The sequence below is a fragment of the Zonotrichia leucophrys genome, chromosome 5, assembly GCF_028769735.1.
Source record: "Zonotrichia leucophrys gambelii isolate GWCS_2022_RI chromosome 5, RI_Zleu_2.0, whole genome shotgun sequence".
In the NCBI taxonomy this organism is placed as follows: domain Eukaryota; kingdom Metazoa; phylum Chordata; class Aves; order Passeriformes; family Passerellidae; genus Zonotrichia; species Zonotrichia leucophrys.
The window spans coordinates 46,889,240-46,908,490 of record NC_088175.1 but is presented as its reverse complement, the minus strand read 5'-3'; the positions used below and the strand labels follow the sequence as shown (position 1 = coordinate 46,908,490).

Here is a 19,251-nt window from a genome sequence, read left to right as displayed (position 1 = left end):
GCTCCAGGGTGCGGTCAGTGCTCCAGGCACAGTCACGAGTCACACTCTGCTCTGCCAGTTTGGTGCAGATGAGTTTGCAGATGTGGCCAGCATCAGGCAGTTTAAATTGTCCATAATTTTGTTATTAATGTGTATTTGAAGATCTGTCTTGTAATCTGCAACTAAAGAAGTACAAAATGTGATGGCGTTTGCTGCTTGTTGTTCAGATTTTGTGTTTAGGAGATTTCCTGGTTTTCCTTCTGCAGCATACCAATTTCACTTTTACAAGATGAGAATTCTGTTAAGGAATTGCTCATCTCTGAGACTCTTTGGGGTAGGGTACCTAATATATGCAAAGAAACATAAAATAAAATTTACAATAGTAAAAGGAAAATATGACAATTCCCTCAGGACTGAGTTATGGCTACAGCATTGCTGTCTCTTTGTGCTTTGGGGGAATGTTTTCTGGAATGACAGCTTTTAGTGAGACAAAATACTGAGATACACCCATTTTAGGCACTCAAGACCATCCATGCAAAAGTAGGAGTGTTATTCAATTTGGTTTACTTATATTTCTTTTTTGAGTAATGATGTTCTCCCTGTATTTTCCCAGCAGCTTTTCTGTGAAATGTGTTGGGTCCAGCTTGAAAACAGTTTTGAAATTCCTAAACTGAGGAAAAGGTTTCAACAAGGGCATATTAGTTGCTCTTCATAAATCGGATGCCTCCAAAGTTTCTGATCAAAGTGAGCACTGTTGAAACTCAAGCTGAATTGAATTGGAAAAGGTTTTGAAGAGAGTTCTTGAGCTTTCCAGATGGCTACAAAAAAAGAAAATTAAGAAAATGAATACCTGCATCAAAAAAATGGGTTATTCTTAAGTGTGAACAAGTGTAAGAGTTTGTGGAAGGCATAAGTAAATTCTTGGTCTAGGTATTAAAATCTTAGCATGGCTGTCCAGAAGATAACACAAGAAAGGATTCTGCAAAGGAGCTGATGCAAGTGAAGCAAAGAAAGTTGCTCAGCAGGATTTTTAAGAGAATCAGTTCAAATTATAGGGCTTGAGTTCCTCAGTACACTGAAGAACTTATGTAATTATAACTAGAATATAAAAGAAAGATATTTATTAGAGGTTATAAAGGAAATGGTACAAGATAAAGAAATTTTAGTGTCAGAGGTAAATGAAGAATGCGTCAAAAAGATGTGAGTCAGCAGTGACAGGAAGAGTAGGTGGTCAGCTATGGCAGAAAACTACATTTTCTTGGATGCGGGTGGGAATACCAACTGACAGACTGTGGATAGTGACTCAGGTTTTGGTCTGCCACTCACTCTGTACATGTTTGTATATCCAGCTCTTACTCTGAAGTGTTGAGAGATCTTTGTACATTGCTTTTGTGGTTTTTTTTTTTTTGGATTGAAGGTAATGAAATAGATGACATGCCTTTGACTTTTCCCTTTTTCCCTGGTTTTGCTTTTTTGAAGGGTAAGTTATCAGAATCAGTTGGTGCATGCAGAGCTGGGGATGTCACTTCTGTGCCTGGCAGCCTGGAGGGAGCTGTTTCACAGCCGTGCTATTCCATGTGATACTTGATGGCAACTTCTGTGACTCGGAGGTGCTACTTAGCTGTGGTTTACAAATGAACAGCACCAGTCTGTGAGCTCTCCCATAACCTGCAGTTCCAGAAAATGTTGTCTGGATCCTGGGAGAACTGATGTCTCTGTTCCCTCTACCTCATTTTGTTCTGGTATTGTGGTATGTTTTTCTTTCCTGTATCCGGTGCTCATCTGCTTAAGTCACTTTTCTTGTGCTCCACTGTTTGATTTTAATTTTCTTTAGAAAAACGGATATAGGAATGTTTTTAAAATGCGTCAGTTGTTCCATGGTAACAGCAATGACATATTTTCAGTTTTCATTATGAAGTGATGAGAATTCAAAATTTTGATAATGTAGTAGGTTGCAGTAATTTCTTGGGGAAGGCTACAAACATTTTGAGAAGGCTCTTGTGTCAGCCAGTCTTTGTTTGCTGTAATGGACTCCTTTCCATATCTGCAAGGAACAGAAAGTAAAACTAGGTCATTAAAAATCACTGCACAGTAGCAAGTAAGTCAATGTACTTGTGTGGTTTTCTTGTGAAAAATCCCTTCCCAGGTAAAGGACTTTGCATTTGCTTTGTTGAACTTGATGAGAACTTCTTTATATGTAAATTGATTCTGGTCACTTTTTAAACATCACCTCCTAAAGGGCAATGAAGCAGCAATTCCCAAATGTCACGAGTCAAGCAGATGAGGCAGAAAACTGACTTGGCTGAGCAGGATCTTCTCTTGCAAATAAGGCAGAAAAAGGGAGATGTGTGAAGAGTGGAAGCAAGGCCAGGTGACCTGGGAAGAATACAGTGCTGCCACTATATACAGCTGCTTGCCACTATAGGGAGGAAATTCTTGTGGCCGAAGCTCAGCTGGACTTGAAGCTGGCCAGAGCTGTGAGGGACAATTAGAAAAGTTTTTTAAATACATTAACAGCAATAGGCAAAATAACTGGCCCATTACAGGATGGGGATGATCACTGCAAACAGGGCCAGGGACAAGGCAAAAGTGTTTAATGCATTCTTTGCCTTTGTCTTCACCAGGATGATGGACCAGGGGAGGATGGTGAAGGCTCTGAAGGGGAAGCTGCATGAGGAGTGGCTGAGGTTGCCTGAGCTGTTCAGACTGGAGGAGACTGAGGGGAGACCTCAAAATTCCTCCTTAGGGGAAGAGGAGGAGCAGGCACTGATCTCTGCTCTCTGGTGACAGTGACAGGACCTGAGGGAATGGCCTGCAGTTGATTCAGGGGAGGTTTAGGTTGGATATCAGGAAAAGAGGGTGGTTGGGCACTGGAACAGCTCCCCAGGGCAGTGCTCACAGCACCAGCCTGACAGAGCTCAAGTGTTTGGACAATGCCCTCAGGCACATGTGGGACTCTTGGGGATGGTCCTGTGCAGGGCCAGGAGCTGAACTCCGTGATCCTTGTGGTGGAGTCTCCTTGTGGAGCTGGACTTGCTGATCCTTCCAACTCAGAATATTCTATGATTCAGTGACATATTTGAGAATTGAGCTCAATTAAAAATAAATTAACATGTAGTTTTGGCTTTACATGAAGAATTCTTTTCATTCTGGGTGAAATGTAGTTTGCAAAATGAAGTGCACTGACTTTCTGACCATTGCAGAAATGTGTAGGCCTGTGTTTATGACTTGATCTCTACCCCAGTGTTTTCAAGCTGTAGCAGCTGAGATTTTTAAGGACATAGTATCCTAAATACCTCGGGGGTAGGAAATACTCTTTTGTGAAGAACAGTCTGTTGCTTTCTATTTTGGTGCAAATCTGTGCATAATCAAAAAACCATTCTGACAATCTACTCTGAGTTCATCTGTGTGGGCCAAAATCATTTGATAAAGTATCTATTGCCCGCTTCACCTTCTTGTAAGATAATGAAGGAGTTTCTTAAGTCGCATGGTGTTGACTAGGAAAAAGAGAAATAGCAGGACATTTTTGTGATGTTTTACAGGGTCCTTGAATCCCTAATTACTCTGAAAGATTCCTTCTTTTCTGTGCTGCTGGAGGTTGGGTTGTATGTAGGACACTGTTGTTTGCTGTTCAAGTGTCGTAGGTTAACACATGTTTCCTGGTATGCAACTGTTGAAAAGGGGGGGTGTTTGCTTGTTTTTTGGTTTTTTTTTTTTCTAATGTAACCCATACACACATTGTCAAAACTCATCTATTATTCTTTTAATGTTTGTCCAGTACTACACAGTTATTTTCAAATTTTCACTTAATTTGTTTGGAGTTTGCAGCAAATACTTTTCGTATTATTTTTCTTTCGTACGATCTGTTTCATATTTGGGAGACTCAGGAATGTAGGAAACATTGATGCACCAGGAAGTGCTGCCTGCACTGGGGTATTTCTGCTCATCTTGTATCATTTCTCCTGAGACAAATGAATGACTGTGCTAATATTTGTAGGCAGCTCTGCCTCCTTGCTGCTCAGACAGGACCATCATGTCTGAGATGCTGTCATCGTCGGCGCTTACGCCGTGCTCGCCGTCCTACTGTCTGTGTTCAGACTTCCAGCCTTCCTCATGAACCAAATTTTAGTTTTACTAGCTTGAATTTTAGTGTTACTCTGAGTGTATTGCTAAGCTGTATGTTATGATTTCTCTATTGAAGTGTTACCAGCCATTTTTTGTTGTTTAAAGCAAAGGCTTCAGACTTTTTGTGGCGTTGTAGGTGTCCATGTTGAACTCCTGATGCATTTTAGACTTCAGGTTTCAGTCTCTTTTCAAGTCAGACCATAGCAGCAGTAATTTGCTTGGCTCTGGGTAACTTTGGACAGTTTCAGAGTCTTCTAAAGATGGCTTTTGCCAATATATAAATATCCTATTTTAGATGAGGAGAACAACAGAAGAGCCAAAAGTAGTTCAGTGTTTCACTGAACCGGTATAGAATTTATTTTTGGTAGTTCAGAAAAATCCCAAACTTTTTCAGGTGATTTTTATGTTGCCTGTATCATGAAGGAATAAGTAGTCATTCTTTTAAAAGAACATGCTGTCCTTTTGGATAGCTGTATTGCACAAGTGATGTCCAAGGCAAAAGAGTGGGGTTTTTTCTTGTTTTACTTTGTATTTTTCCTGCAGATGGCTTCCTCTTGGGTATAATTTGGAATAAAATTCAGTACTGTTAAGTGTTTTGGCTCTTTATTTTATTCAAAGTATGTAAGACATTACAGATGCCTTGAAATATTTCTATTTCCTCTGTATGCTTGTGGGACAATAGAAGGGAACCCCCCATGGTCGACTGGTGTTTCTATTTTTATATAGAAGAGTACCACTAACATTTGATTAATTTGGGGAAGGAAACATGTTAGTTATTTAATTTTTTTCAATGAGATAATGATATTTACAATGTAATTTTCCATGTATTAATTCCTACTCTTCAATAGCCTCTTCTATTGTGTAGTAATTATTTGGTAATAATTTGACATGCAGAATAATAACAATAATGTATTTTCCCCACCTCTTGTGCAATTTAGATGATAAAAATGTGGTTTCTGTTTCTGCTCCCTGTATTTTATGAGAGGATCTGTAATTGTTGATGTTCAGTAATGTTTACTTTCAAAGAACAATAAGGGCAGCCCAGGTCCCTTTGGATATAAGGGACTGGAATTCTCCCACCAGTAAAGAGGTAAAGAGAAGGCCCTTTCTGGGCATCGTGTCCCTGCAGAGGGCACTTTGATGCAGCTGAAGTGCAGTGCTTATATTTTGTCTGCACTTGTTAACCCACTTGGGACAGAGGGGGAAATGCGCGGTTTTTCTGAGCAGTGATGTTACCAGCTTACATTTTTCAATTCTCTTCACAGGGCATTGTTTTAATTAATTACCAATAAGTGGCATTTATAAGCAGTAAACCCTTTTGCAAGTATAATTTGCAAGTATAATTTGACCAATTATTTTGCATTAAATTATGAAGAAATGATAGAATTATCTAATCCCTACCAATCCAGTTGAAAAATATTTATTCCTTCATATACAATCCTACTCAAATCTTTCCAAGAACTAAATTTTATGGTATGAAATGATATAATGTTTTGGATATGTTGCACACAAGCAATGAAGTTTGCTGTCCTTTTAAAACATTTCAGTTTATTTTAAAAAACTTCCACCCCCCCTCTTTTTGGCTTCATGGAGGAGACCATATGTGATACATCAGCTTATTTAGTCTGACCAGAGTCTATTAATTAGCACCACTGATTTGTGATACAATGTCCAACAATTCTAGTTATTCCAGCTAGTTTCAGTCCTGTCCAATTTGATAGTGTTCTTGCGATTAGGAGGAAACCAGAGCATCTCCTGAGCTTAGGGGAATTGATTACACTGATGATGCTAACATGCCATATGCTACAAAGGAAAGCAAACAAGTTAAATAAATCCCTGAATCCCTCTCAGCTTGATTTGGTAGAAAATTCCATCTCAGCCCTTGCTTTGGCATGTAGTTTATAGTCACATAAGCGAGACAGGCCAGCCAGAGCTCTCTGTGAGTACCTGCCAGCCCCATGAAGTGCTGGATGGCTGCCACTGGCTCTCCTGCAAAAACTCCAATGTCCAATTAGGTATCCAGGTGGAAGTGCTGTCTGAATCTCTCTGCTTGAGTGGCTGAAGCTCTGAAGTATGAGATGTGATTACAGCTGTGTAATCATGAAAAGCTGCAAGTGTTACGAGCATGTCCAGCCCCTGAAGTTTCAGAGGTTTCATATACACATTTCCAGGTCCCTCACGGGTCTGAGCTCACTTGTGCTGACACACACGGAGAAAAGAATTTATTCCAAAAGCTGTTCAGTTTTACTTGAAGGACTCCAGCTCCAGCTGAGGAGAGCACAATGCTTACCCTGATAGCCTGACTCTATTTTCCATCCCCTTCACTGACTAGAGTATGAGTATTTAGAGATTTGAAATTTTATGATAATGAATTCTGAACACTTATCTGAAATCCTCTTACTAGCAAACACCTTATCTGCAAATACTCACTCTATAATGTGTTTCTAACTCTCTGCAGTGAACTCCAAAACTGAGCTCTTTTAAACTCATGCTATGACACTTGTTTTCCAGCACAAGTGTTGGGGCTTTTTTTTTTGTCTTACTTGGAAAACTCTCTTTGTATTCTCTACACCATGTTCCAAAGTGATTTTTTTGGCAGGTCTGTGCCTGCCCAATTAGGACACATGGGACAGGATGAGACTTTTTGGCTGGGAGCAGGGCTGGGTATTAGATAATGCTTCTTCAGTAGAGGTGCCTTCACTGATGTGTGTCACTGGTAACAAAGATGGGTTATCTTTTCCAGTCCCTCAGCAAGCTTGTCTTTAATCTGTGGAATGTGTTTTTAAAACATAATTGCCACAAAGCATCAAATCACTTTTAAGAAAGAAAAAAAATCAGGTATACTTATGTGATTATAATTGTATTTATTAGCTGCCTTGTATTGCTATTACCCTACCCTGAAAAACCATTTTAATGCCTTGTTTTTTACAGAAACATATCAGTCATCATTCTGTTTGTATCTTGATTTTGGCTCTGATTCCGCTTTAAATTACCTTCTGCTAATTTACAGAGTTGACTGTTGTGCTGAACTAGTCAGTAATTTCCTATGGACATTCTTATTTATCTCCTTAAAGCATAAAAATTATGCCTTTGGTGTCTGGCCTCTGGGAATTCCTGCTTTTAGAATACTGAGTTTAGTGTTGAAGAGCACCTCAGTTCTTTTCTGCTGCATGCAAGTTGCTTGAGCCACTTTGCTTGAAAATACTGACTTTTATCATAAGTGCTTGCATTCCCTATTTTGTTGTTGTTGTTGTTCCAGTAACGTCTTACATCAGAAGTCTGCTCCCCATAGAAAGTTGTGATGCTCTGTTTTAATTGCCACATAGTGGAGATCAGAGCACATGTGTGTTTGGGGTACCAGTTGTTGGTTTCTCTGGGTCTGCATTGAAGGTGCTTGAGACAGTAGCTCATGTTTGGACTCAGGTTTATTATTTCTTATCAGTAAAACAGTCTCCCAACCATGAGTTCAGCAGTTTTTCATCAGAAGGCACAAAATGGCAAACAATCTCTTGGTACAAGGTCTTTTAAGACTAAACTATCAAATTAAGAGCTGACACCTAGATTATTTTCCCTTTTAACCCAGTAACTGATCCCAAAGAGCTGCAATGCGTAATTTCTGCCCAATTACAAAATGCCACCCAAACCCATGAAGAAGAAACCCAGGATGACACCCTGTGCCCTCCATCTTGCTTCCATCCACAACATACTAAAAATCCCAAAAGCTAAATTTCTCAGCAAGTGCTACACCTACACTACTCTCTATAATCTATTTCACACTTTTGTGGATTCTAGTCTATCTTGAAGTCTAGGAAACTTTCTCCATGACTGAGGGTCAAAGTCAGTGCTCCCCTGGGGGCCAGGACACCCCAGAGCAGACACAGAAATATTCCCAGTGCCCTGGGTTTCCACACATGCAAGCTGCAGTCCTGTGGTGATTGTGCAAAGCTCCAGTTTTATGTGTTGTCCAAACGTGGAGTGCACTGGAGAGCTGCCAGAAGGGAGGAAAAGTGGCTGCCATGAATAGATAGGGACTTAAAAGCACAAACTTCCTCAGTGCCAAACCTCTCTCAAGCTTCATTCTGATGAGTTTTGGAATCTTGTTCTGCAGAAACTGCTAAATTCAGCAAGCCTACCTGGAGGAAATAGTCTCTTGCTCCAAGTAGCTGTTTCCTGCCATGCCAGCTGTGCACATGGAAGCATCTGCAGTGGCACAAAGGCTTCTTGTTTACACTGGGGCTTTTGGCAGACACACTCTCCTGCCACAGCCCTGAGAGATATCCTGTAGTCGGGCCAGCTCTAATGCCCACTCTTGTGTGACAATAATAATTCAGGCCCCAGTGTTGTGGGAAGAGAGGACAAGTATGTCTCATGTTGTTGATCCCAGTTCTCTGCACAGGAAACTGAAACTCAGTGGAAAGCACCAAAGTTTTCAGCTGTCTTTTCATGCTACGTATTTGACTGTGTTCCTGGTGAGAATGCTGACAGGAAATACATTCCATATTTTTCTTAATTGGAAGCTGTGGAAATGCAGAATTCAGTAGTAGCAACCAGTGTACAGAACTTCCTTGGCAGAATATGTTCATATTGCAATCCAGTTGTTTGGTATTTTTTATTTTAGCTCCCAGCCCAGTCTTTCACTTATTTAAGATGTTTCTTGGTGAGATTTTTAGTCACATTTAATTTTTCTGTGTTTATGTATTTTTCTGTTTTCTTGTAGAAACTCACACCTGCAAAAGGGGAAATCAATCGTGACCTTAAGTGGGAAACAATAATATGAGTCATGTAAGAAGTATTGTTAAATTCCCAAAATTACCAGACCAGCAATGTACTGCCCTTTCTATAGTTTCCTTTGTTTATTTTTAATTTAACTTTTCCTGGCTGAGTCAAGCTTTTGGTGCAGGGAGGTGCTGCAGCTCTGTGTGTCCTTTGCATGTCTGTGGATGTGAGGCTGATGGAGCAGGGTCAGGTGTGCTGCTGCTGGGAATGGCTGCGTGTGACAAGGGGGAGGTTTTAGGAGTGCCTTCCCTTCAGACTTGCCACCCTGACATGGCTACAGGGCTCCTGCTGGCCTCGGCCAGTGCCAAACCTTTTCAGCTTCCCCAGCGGCATCATGAAGGGATAGATTTCCAAAAGAAATTGGTTATCACTTTGCACTGAGCACTTTTTTTTAGGGAGTTTTAGGTATGTGTTACCCTTTTTGTGGTTTGCTCCACAAGTGTATGTTCTAGTTGAATTTCTGCTGTTTTAAGAGCAAATTCTGACATCAAATGAATTTGCCTGTTTCAAGACTTCCTGTTCTGTATTCTGTCATCTTGAGGCTGTTGGCATCTCTTTTGAATCTCTTAAGTCTATTTTGCTGCAGCAGTCCCAGATATTTTGGTGGTTGGGTCTCTGTCAGGTCACATCAATGTTCTCTCCAGTGTACACTGCAGTGCCATGTGCTTACACACACTGCCCCCAACTCCCACGTGCTTTTTTCTGAGTGTGGAGACTTGAACCCATCTCTGGCACATTATTCTGAGGAGTTTTAAGATGATGGATACAAAAATTCTAACATATTTTAGCACAAAGCTGCTTTTTTACAATTGCTAGAGAGCAGCAGACTATCTCCAAACTGTAGCATGATATTATCAGTGTGGTTTAATGTCTGATTGTGCAGGTGTGACTGGTAAAAATGAGATAATGAGGACTTGTGTATTATGGTAGTATTTTATAGAACATTGACATAGAGTAGTATTAATCATTAACATAAATAAAACTTTATGTTCCTGTAAATTGCTTACTGGGTGCCAGTTGTAATTGTTGAGTGATGTATGCTAATTACCCTGCTTTATTGCTATTTTTTCTTTTTTGGACATTCAACCAATGCACATGCTGGGTAATTGCACATGCTGTATGTGTTTCAAAGCTAGTTTATGGTTTATCTAGTAAATGAGTTGGAAAGTCACTGAAGACTGGGAAATGTTTATGGCTGCAGTTATAACAGGGCTACTGCTGCCAAAAGAGAAAAAGAAAGAGGAAAGGAGAGAGAGAGAAGAGGAGCAAAAGGAGTGCAATAGGCAAGGTTAATATTTTGTGCTTCACTGATAATTGTGCATTAAATGCTCAATTATATTTTTAAATAGAAAATGTATTTCTAGGCTTGTCTACTTCAGATGACTACTGATCTTTTAAAAGGTCAGGGGTCATTACAATAGGAATAAAACCAAACCTCAAAACAAAAAAGCAAGCAAAAACCCCTTCCCAAATGAATTAACCATATCATGTCACAATGCATTTTCAAAACCATTCCTGAAAAATGGTTGTTGAAAAGGTTAAGAGGGACACAGATACTTCTTTATGTACTTTGTGATGAGAATTAAAACACAGGCATTGCATACAAGGAATCAGTTTCTTTGATAGTGTTATCCTTTTATAGTCCTTCTTTAAGTATTCTAAATATCAGAAATTCTCCTTCCATACTGTCGTTTTTGTCTATAACAAACACAGTACATCACTAGAACTGTATTATTCTGTATTCACTAAACTGTGACTGAAGTATAAATTGCTAAAGTCATGTCTTACTTGGATTTATTGCTGTGTTGTAGTTGTCTTTTCTGCTTTCATGTTGAACAATTAATTTCCAGACTTCTCTTATTCCTTTGACCTGTGGTACCATGAGCAGCAGTTATTGCCGACCAGCAAGGATTGCTTTGTAAAAGGAATTTTGAAGCTAGGCCCTGGGTTCCTGAATTTTGGGTGCAAGACCCAAGTTAAATTTATGACTTCTTACCTGTTTGATGAAGTTTGAAATGTATGTTTTTTTAAAAAATGTACCTAAAATTCTCTGGTGTAATGTATATGCTTCAGATACCAAATGTAGGGATATTTGGGTTGCCATACTGATGTACATCTGAGAATTCCTGGTGGCTGTCCACAGCTATCTGAGGTAGCCCAGAGAAGTGTTGGGTTTTACTCTGGGTGGGTGAGGTAAGAAAGGATTCTGGGTCCAAGGGTCTCAGAATTTTTAAATTTCCATAAGATTATCTTGGTAAGACTTGGCTGAGAGCAACAGGATGGACCACTGTTTAAATGGGTTAAAAAAAAATTATTTGCACAAGTCTGCCAATTCCACATTCTTACTAAACTTCATTAGAATGGAGATGTTGGAAGTTGGTTTTGTGAAGAAAACCCCATTGAATGCCATTATTAATCCTGTACTATTTCTGAAATAAAGGCATTAGCTGGCAGTACTTACTCATCAATCACCATTTCTGTAGACTATCCTGGTTTTGTTCAGAAATGGTCAGAAGAGTATTTGACAGCTTTTTGTTGTTGTTGTTTTAAATAAGCCACTGGAATGGCAATACTAAGTGCTCTGAAAACACAAGAAGGAACTGTTTTCCCAGTGGGTGTAGTTTTCTTTCTAAAAGCCAGTTCAGTTTGTTTTATTTTTTCAGAAGATAAACTAGGAGTGCAGTTGCTGCACAAATGCTTTTCACCAATTTGAGTTTTCTTTATAGCAGCTCATTGAGGAAAGGTGTTTAAAATGACACCATTTTATGAGGTTTTAAAAAGGCAAAGCAATGAACTTGAAACTAATTTTTTTTCCAAGTGCATGTGTAGATGTGCACCCAGGATTATAGATTTACTGGTGTGTGGGGAAGGTTAACCTTGATGAATTTCAGAAAAATACTTTTCTGTCTTTGACTTTGCAGGATGTATTGACTGGTTTTAATTGAGATGTTCCTGCATACTTTAGGTTTTCTTGCTTTGTGGAACTTTGCTGCAGGGTCTCTGTGACAAGCTTGAGCAGCTGGTTATTGAGCATCACTTTAATGTGCAGCTCCAGTGAGATAATTCCTGGTCTATTGAATAAGAATCCCAAGAATACCAGTTAGATGGTGCCTGGGCCAGTTCTGACCCTCGCTGCTGGGCCAAAGCCGGCACTGTGGTGTAGTTCACCCCAGAGATACCTTGGCTGCTGGAGATTGCAGCAGAGCACTGAACGAGTCCAGGCTTGTCAGGAACTCCGTTTACCTCAGGAGAGAGAGCTTCTGGCGATGGTGAAGAGAAAAAAGGAGTAGATTCTGCTGGAGGGTTATATCCAGATGTTTATTCCATGGTTACAGAGGTCTGAACCGGGGCAACTGCTCCAACCAGAATCCGGCCGCATGGTCTGATTAACCTTTTAAGCTCGGGGACAGGGGAAGGGGAGGGGACAGGTGAGCTACCAACCAGGTGAAAGGGGCAGGGTCTCAAGGGAGGATGACACTTAGACAGGCCAATGACCTCTGGGCATAGGGGCATCTTTTGAATTTGACTAACCACACGACGCCTTGCTGGAATCTTAAGCCTGATTGACAGGACTCACTCCGCAAGGGGGCGAGGGGGAAGGGAGAGAGGTATAGGCACACCTGGGAAGGGACCCAGAAATTTAAAACAGGACATTGCAACACACCGCAACACTGGTTTGTCCCTTGTGCAGAATTAGTGCCACTGAGAGATCTTCCAGCAACTTTGAGCCTTAGGAAGATCAAGGATGTGGTTGTGGATCTTCCCTCTGAAGGGAAATGTTTCTTAATGTCTGTTTTTACGTGGCTTCAAGGGTTTGAGTGAGGAGCTGAGGTGGAAATATCCTTAGCACATGGGCAGAGAGGGAAAGATTATTCACCTGTAATATAAATAATTCACAGGCAGCACAGTTCACAGGTGCCCCAAGGTGATTATGTAAAGGTTTCTCTTGGAGAATGCTGTATTTCAGTTCGTTCCAAGGTAGAAATTTAAAAAAGGCCTTTATTTTTTTTTCTTTAGAGTTTTAGGATTAAAAGCTGTTGTTTTGTTTGTGAGTGTAATTGTTTGCAGTTGATCACCAGAATATTCTGCAACACTGCAAATGGGCTTTTACCTGGAAATAATTTGGATTGTATCTTAAGTACCCTAGTTTTGTTTTAGACCAGAATAAGGATAAATACATGGTTTCTTGGATACAAGATATTGAAAGGCAGGAAGCTGTTACAAAATTCAGTCTATATTTTGTGTTCTGTTTACATCCAGAGATATCCAAAAGCTCCAGGCGTTTCTTCATATTTACAGCTTCATAACATTGTTTTTTTCATCATGCCAGTGAGCATTGTAATTGTTTTGTTTTAAGTAGAGGTATGCATCTGAGAGAGAAAATTCCCTTTGCCAAAATTCCATACATAAGTGAATGGAGAAATGGTGAAATACTCAGCAGCTGGTGCTAGGTCATGCAAGTCCAGATGGAACAAACTTCCTTCACATAATGTCCAGAACATGGTTCTTTATTTTTAGGGAGGTTTGCAGGAAGGATGATGATGATACATGTTAAAAACAAAGCACAGTTACTTGAATAATAAGAGCCTACAGAAGCAGGCTTAATGAAGTGATCTTTGTGCCCAGAGTGGTTCAAGGGACAATTCAATGTTTGGTGAAAGGGTTGAATTAGAAAGGAAAGTGGATATCTCTGTCGGATGTTTTAAATTTTAAAATAATTTTGAGACCTTTTAATTCAAGTTTTGTCAATAAAGCTCAAGTGCTTTCTGTTTTATGTGCATCCTAGATAGCTTTGGATTTTATTTGATGAGGAACAAGTGCACAAATATATTTTGAAGAAAAAAAATACATTGTGAGACGATGTCTTAGATATAATTACTCAAGTGCAGGATTCTGTCACAGAGCTTGTCTACTGCTCTGTGTAAACCCTTACCAAAATGCTTTCCAAGGATGACTTGCAAAGAATATTTCATTTTGTAAAGCTTCCTGAGCAAGCTTTTTTCCCTTTCTCCCTTGATCATGCCATCAGAGGTGGTGGATTTGTGATGGAAAGCCGAGCAGCTCATTGATACAGCAAACAATGTAAAGTGCAGAGGGAGCAGTCTGTGACTGCACAGACCCAGCTAGAATATTGGTTTGAGTTTTTGTTGTGGACTGGTTGTGCTCAGGCTGCAAGGCCAGAAGAAAATGATGAATTTCTAATGTGCAGTTCAGCAGCTGGGTCATTTCTGATCAAATTTCTGACATGTGGATATTATGGTTTTGCATGGTGAGGATACAAAGGACTGAAATTTTTCTTATATGAAACTTGAACACTTTAGAATTACTGTTCATTATCATGATATTTAATCTTCATATTTATGGTAACCAACAAGCCTTCTTCCTCCAGTGCTTTAATAGAAATTGTGACAATTTCAACATTTTCTTCAATTTTTCAGCATGCTTTAACGTGCTCCTTGGGGAAGTTGTCATGGCCTCAGACCACTGGGTATTCAAACCATCTTTGGATAAAGTCCAGCATTTCAATGTCCTTTTTCAAGTGAGGGCACTCAGGAGGATCTACTCCATGACCTGTCCCTTCCCATTCAGGATGTCCCAGGATTCTAGACACCAAAGCTGTGTACAGTATATCTAGGAGATATGCTGATTTATGCAAATGATTTATTTCAAAAGAGAGGGACAAGACAACCAGTAGCAGTACAGCTGTGGCTCTAGGTTAGAGAGAGGGAACAAATCTTTGAATCAAGCAAGGATGATGTGTTTAGCTTATAAAAATCAGAAGTAAGAAATGTCACTTTTAAACTGATTAATCATGTCTAGACTTTAGCAAGGAGGCTTGTGGTGATGACATAGAAATTTTTTGAAGGTAACAAACCCAGTTGCACTGGTTTAAAACACCATGCGTCATTTTAAAATCTGTCTGGTTTCTTGTTTAGTCTGAAGGCATTTGTGGGAAGAACTGAGAGAAAGTTCTTTGCTTCAGTGGGCACCTGCAGTTTCAGACAATGTGTAAAGTGTAATTTCAGCACCTGCAGTGTAAGATGTGTTGCATATTCTTCAGTGCAATTTCTGCATATCTGAAGCAAATTTTAGAAGGCAATCAGTTCTAACATGGAGTCTGTTGGAAGCACTCACCCAGCATTGGGCTCGTTCTTATAAATTGTGAGTTGGACATTCTGCTTCATTCTTATTTTCACTGCCTTTGATAGGAGTTGTAGTCTGTTTCCAAGAATTCTGGCAAATAAGTGAAACAATATGGAAGGGTGTTGGTTCTTAAACTGTTGGGATTTTTCTTGTTTACTGGAGAAGCCACATGACCTTTGGCTTATATTCACAATGATGCTTTTGTCTGTTTTGGTGAAGCATCTGGTTTGGTATGGAAGCATTTTCTTCTTCTTAGTAGCCAGAGAGTGCTGGTAATCATCCTGGAGGGTAACTTGTATTTATACTGGTTTGGAAAGTTCTTCTCAATGTTGCTTGCATTTCAAATATCGCACTAATATTTATTACCTTATTTTAAGGAAACTGAGAAACAGTCATTGTTTAATCTCGTGGGGGAGCCTGTTGTCTTTATCCTCAATCTCTTTATTTATAAATTCCTTCTAGTTTATTTGAAAACACAGACTCTGTGTAGCCAGTGGATGTACTCTACTTCAGCTGTTTTCCTCAGCAATCATTAATTGTTGTTTTCTAGTAAAATGGTTAAATGTAGAATGCATGTTTTGATGCCTGACGAAGGCTGACCTAGGACAGAGGCTAGATGGAGTTAAAGAAAAAAGCAGAGATTTACTAGGAGGCCTCAATGGATCCACCTTGGGCAGCACAAGAGCCCAGCCAGGGCTACACCCAAGATGAACCAAAATGGTCACAAAATGCACAACTGGGCACGAGGTCTCACACTTTTATAAGTTCTGGTCCATTTGCACATTGGAGTTCATTGTCCAATTACAGCTTCAGCCCATGAAGTTCCATCCTTCTTGTTTTTCTCGCTTCAGTCCACTGTGGTTTATGCTCTTGGGTCTGAAATTTGGATCATTTCTCCTTGGTCCCCAGCTAGAGCAGGAAATGTTTTGTCTCCCTTCTCTGTGAAGAGAGCTCACCATTCCCTAATATGAACTACACACCAAAGTAGTACAGAACCTGAAAAACATAAAGCTAAAGCCTGAGGCATCATTTTGTGCACAAGATCACTTTGAAATAGGGGAGAACTCTCACCTGTGATATGAGTAGGTTTTAGACATGCATAGATTGAGAGGTTGCTATTGGCAGCAGCCTGCCCATATCCAAAGTCTCCGCTGGTAGTTCAAAGTGTAGCTGTAGGGTTTCCCTTTGCATTCCCAGTTTACAGGGCAGATGTTGGAATGGATTTTATGCAGCAGACCTGCTAATAATGCATTTTCCCAAAAAAGAATTGTTTTCAAACAATACAAAATCACTTCCATGCCTTTAGCAGGGCAGGGCTTGGAATGGGCAGAGCGGAGCTTTGTCCAGGAATTCCAGACTCTCAAAAATCTGAGATTGTTGTTTCCAGGTGTGAGATGGGCATCACGTGTAAAGCTGAAAGGCAGTGGCACCAGCAAGGAGCTCCTGTCAGAACTGGGAGACTGGGCAGATCTGGAGGAGTGTTTGGATCTTACGAAGCCTGAGCTTCATGAAGGGCCTTAATTTGACCTACCTTGTAGGAATAATTTGGTTTTAATGGAATATCATGGAAAGGTTTTATTTATTATTAGGCTCTTGCTGCATTCTTTGCATTTTGGCTCATATTTGTTGAGCAAAGAGCAATTCACAGTTTTGGGGGTTATCTTTTTGAACTGTGGATTCCAGGCTTCATTTATTACACAGACACCCCTCAAACTCTGCAATTCATGGAGAACTCTTAATGATTTTTTTATTGTCAAACCTTTTAATGATGTTTTTGTTATAATGTCTGTATATATTGGCCATATTACATTATCTTTATAGCAGTCCTGCAAGATTAATAGCAGTATCTTCTTATTTTTAACTGACATGGGATGAAAAACAAAAGGAGATTAGGCCAGTATTATCAAAATCATGGACTAATACTGAATGCTTAACTTGGAATGACTAGGATGTCTTTTCACAGAGTACTTTTTGATGTCCAGAGCAGTTATTTTCAGATGTAGAAGGGAGTGCTTAGCACTTCTAAGGATGCAGACTCACAAGTGTTAAGCCAACTATCTAGAATTTGAAGAATGTAACATGAGAAAACTTTGGTTTTGAAGATTTTCCCAGGATCATAAAAGAAACTGCATATCAGAGGCAGTGTTTTAACTGGCATTCACCTAAGACTACCCAGGTTTTATGGTAGAGGTTCTAAAGATGAATCTGTAGAAAATGTTTGTTTACAACTTACTCTTCATGCTCTTTCAGTCTTTAACATCTGTCTAGAGGAATGAAGCAATTCTGGAAACTTTAGATTTTGTATTATCTGTTTGGTTCCTTTGGTATCGGCATTGTTTAACAATTCTAGGAATTTATTGTGGGTTTTTATTATTGTTATTACTTCTAATACATAAGGGGTTATTGCTTTTTTGTCTAAATTCTAAGTTTATAATTTTGCTATTAGAAACGTACTTGTGATTTTTTTGTGGATGTGACTTTAGCCTTCAGTAAAAGAAAGGAGGGATAAAGGCCATCCCAGGTATCTTCAGCAGACTGATCCCTGAATTTCAGCACACTCTTGCATTAGAGAGCATTCCTTTAAAAAGGAAAAAAAAAAAAAAAACCCTAACAATTTCCACTTTGCTGTTGAGCTGTAGTTCTGTTTGTTCATGCTGCTTGTGTGTGTAAAATTTCAAATGTTTACAATGAAGTTTACAGAAGTAATCAATAAATAGGTGAAAAATGTTTTTGTGTAGTATTCTTTTTAGGAATGAGTATTGAACTCACTTCCCCTTTTGCAAGTGGGTGCAAGTGTTATGAATGTTTGATTAGATAAATTATTAGTGAAATAAGTGAAGAAATTAAAAATGTAGAGATGTTTTAAGACACAAGAATTGTAGCTTCAGATTCTAACCTTTTATCCAAATGAAATCTGCTTAATGTGTCAATTTATTCCTGTTATTTCCTGTTCAACACCACAAAGATGCTCTTAAATGCTGACTGTATTTAAAGGAATACATTTTCTTTTTATAGTGTTTATTCTCTCCTTAATGTTTATAGAGCTAAATTTTTCTCAGTCTTACCAAGTTCAAGACATACTGGGTTTTCCCCATTTTCTTCAAATTTTGCAACCCTGCCTATGTTCACTTTAAACAAAAAGATCCTTGATGATGCAGAAATATTTTTCATATTTCTGAAAACAGCTGGTGTCCCTGCTCACCTGTGTGTGTCTGCTTGCTGCCTTAGTTTTGCCAGCCTGGAGGATGGCAGCTCTCCAAGGAGAGGAAGCAGCCAACGTTCTTCGTGGTGGTTCTGACGGACATCGACTCGGAGAGGCACTACTGCTCCTGCCTGACTTTCTATGAAGCAGAGATCAACCTTCAGGTAAGAGATTCACAGCAAGGAACAGAAATGCAGGAAGATATGCCTATAAACTATGGATCCATGTCATAGACAGCAACTTGAGAAAATATTTTGGTGTTCCTGCTAAGGGTGCATTTCTCTGTCCTATAGAATTCCATGTGTTCTTGCAAAAGGTGAGCTTGACGCAGTTTTTTGTGTGTTTGGAATTTTCATCTGCTATGAAACAAAAAAAAACCCCAGCCAAAACTACATCATAGAATTTCTTTTTCTCCACCACATTTTCCTTTTCAAATGGGATAAGCAATATGGTGTTGGTTTCATTTCCTTTCGTGTTTGATGTTGCATGGATGAGTCTCAGCCTTGGTTCTAGGAGAAGGTTTATTAACTTCTGCTCCCTCTGCTGGCCTGCTCTGTCAGAACAGATGTGCACTCCAAAAGGCTGCTGGAGCATGCATCCATATTTCTGTAAGTGCACTTATTGCCAAGATTTTAAAAACTGATGGAATAATTATTCAGTTTTCAGTTGGGTCAGATTGGAGGTGTCAGCTACTTGGCACTGTTTGTTTTTAAACATGTATTTCATTTTTATTTGGCAACCTCAGTCTTTCAAAAATAGACATTTTGTTTCCCATTTGATGTAAAGTACTTCCCAGAATATCTGCTGTGACTTAATACTTGAAATCTTTAGAATCTAGAACCTAGGGAAAACTTAATCCAATATGTAATTGCAGACTGCCATTGTTATGTTTTGAAATATCTTCTTTCCTATGTGAAAATTAAAAAAAATAAGTAAAACCTTGGCACTAAGCATAATGGAATTAGCTGAGATTAAATAAATAGCTGAGTAAAGTAATTTCTTGTTCTTTTAGGGAAGAACTGTAT

The 19,251-nt window shown here is 39.4% G+C and overlaps 1 protein-coding gene across 8 annotated transcripts in view; it reads left to right on the top strand.

Annotated features, from left to right (window-relative positions):
• The window catches only part of SBF2 (SET binding factor 2), a 232,709-nt gene that overhangs the window by 82,022 nt on the left and 131,436 nt on the right, over positions 1–19,251 (top strand). For all 8 annotated transcript variants that reach the window (XM_064715108.1, XM_064715105.1, XM_064715104.1 and 5 more), the window contains exon 3: positions 18,253–18,390. In XM_064715108.1, the coding sequence (XP_064571178.1) occupies positions 18,253–18,390 (138 nt within the window). The remainder of the gene's footprint in view (positions 1–18,252; positions 18,391–19,251) is intronic.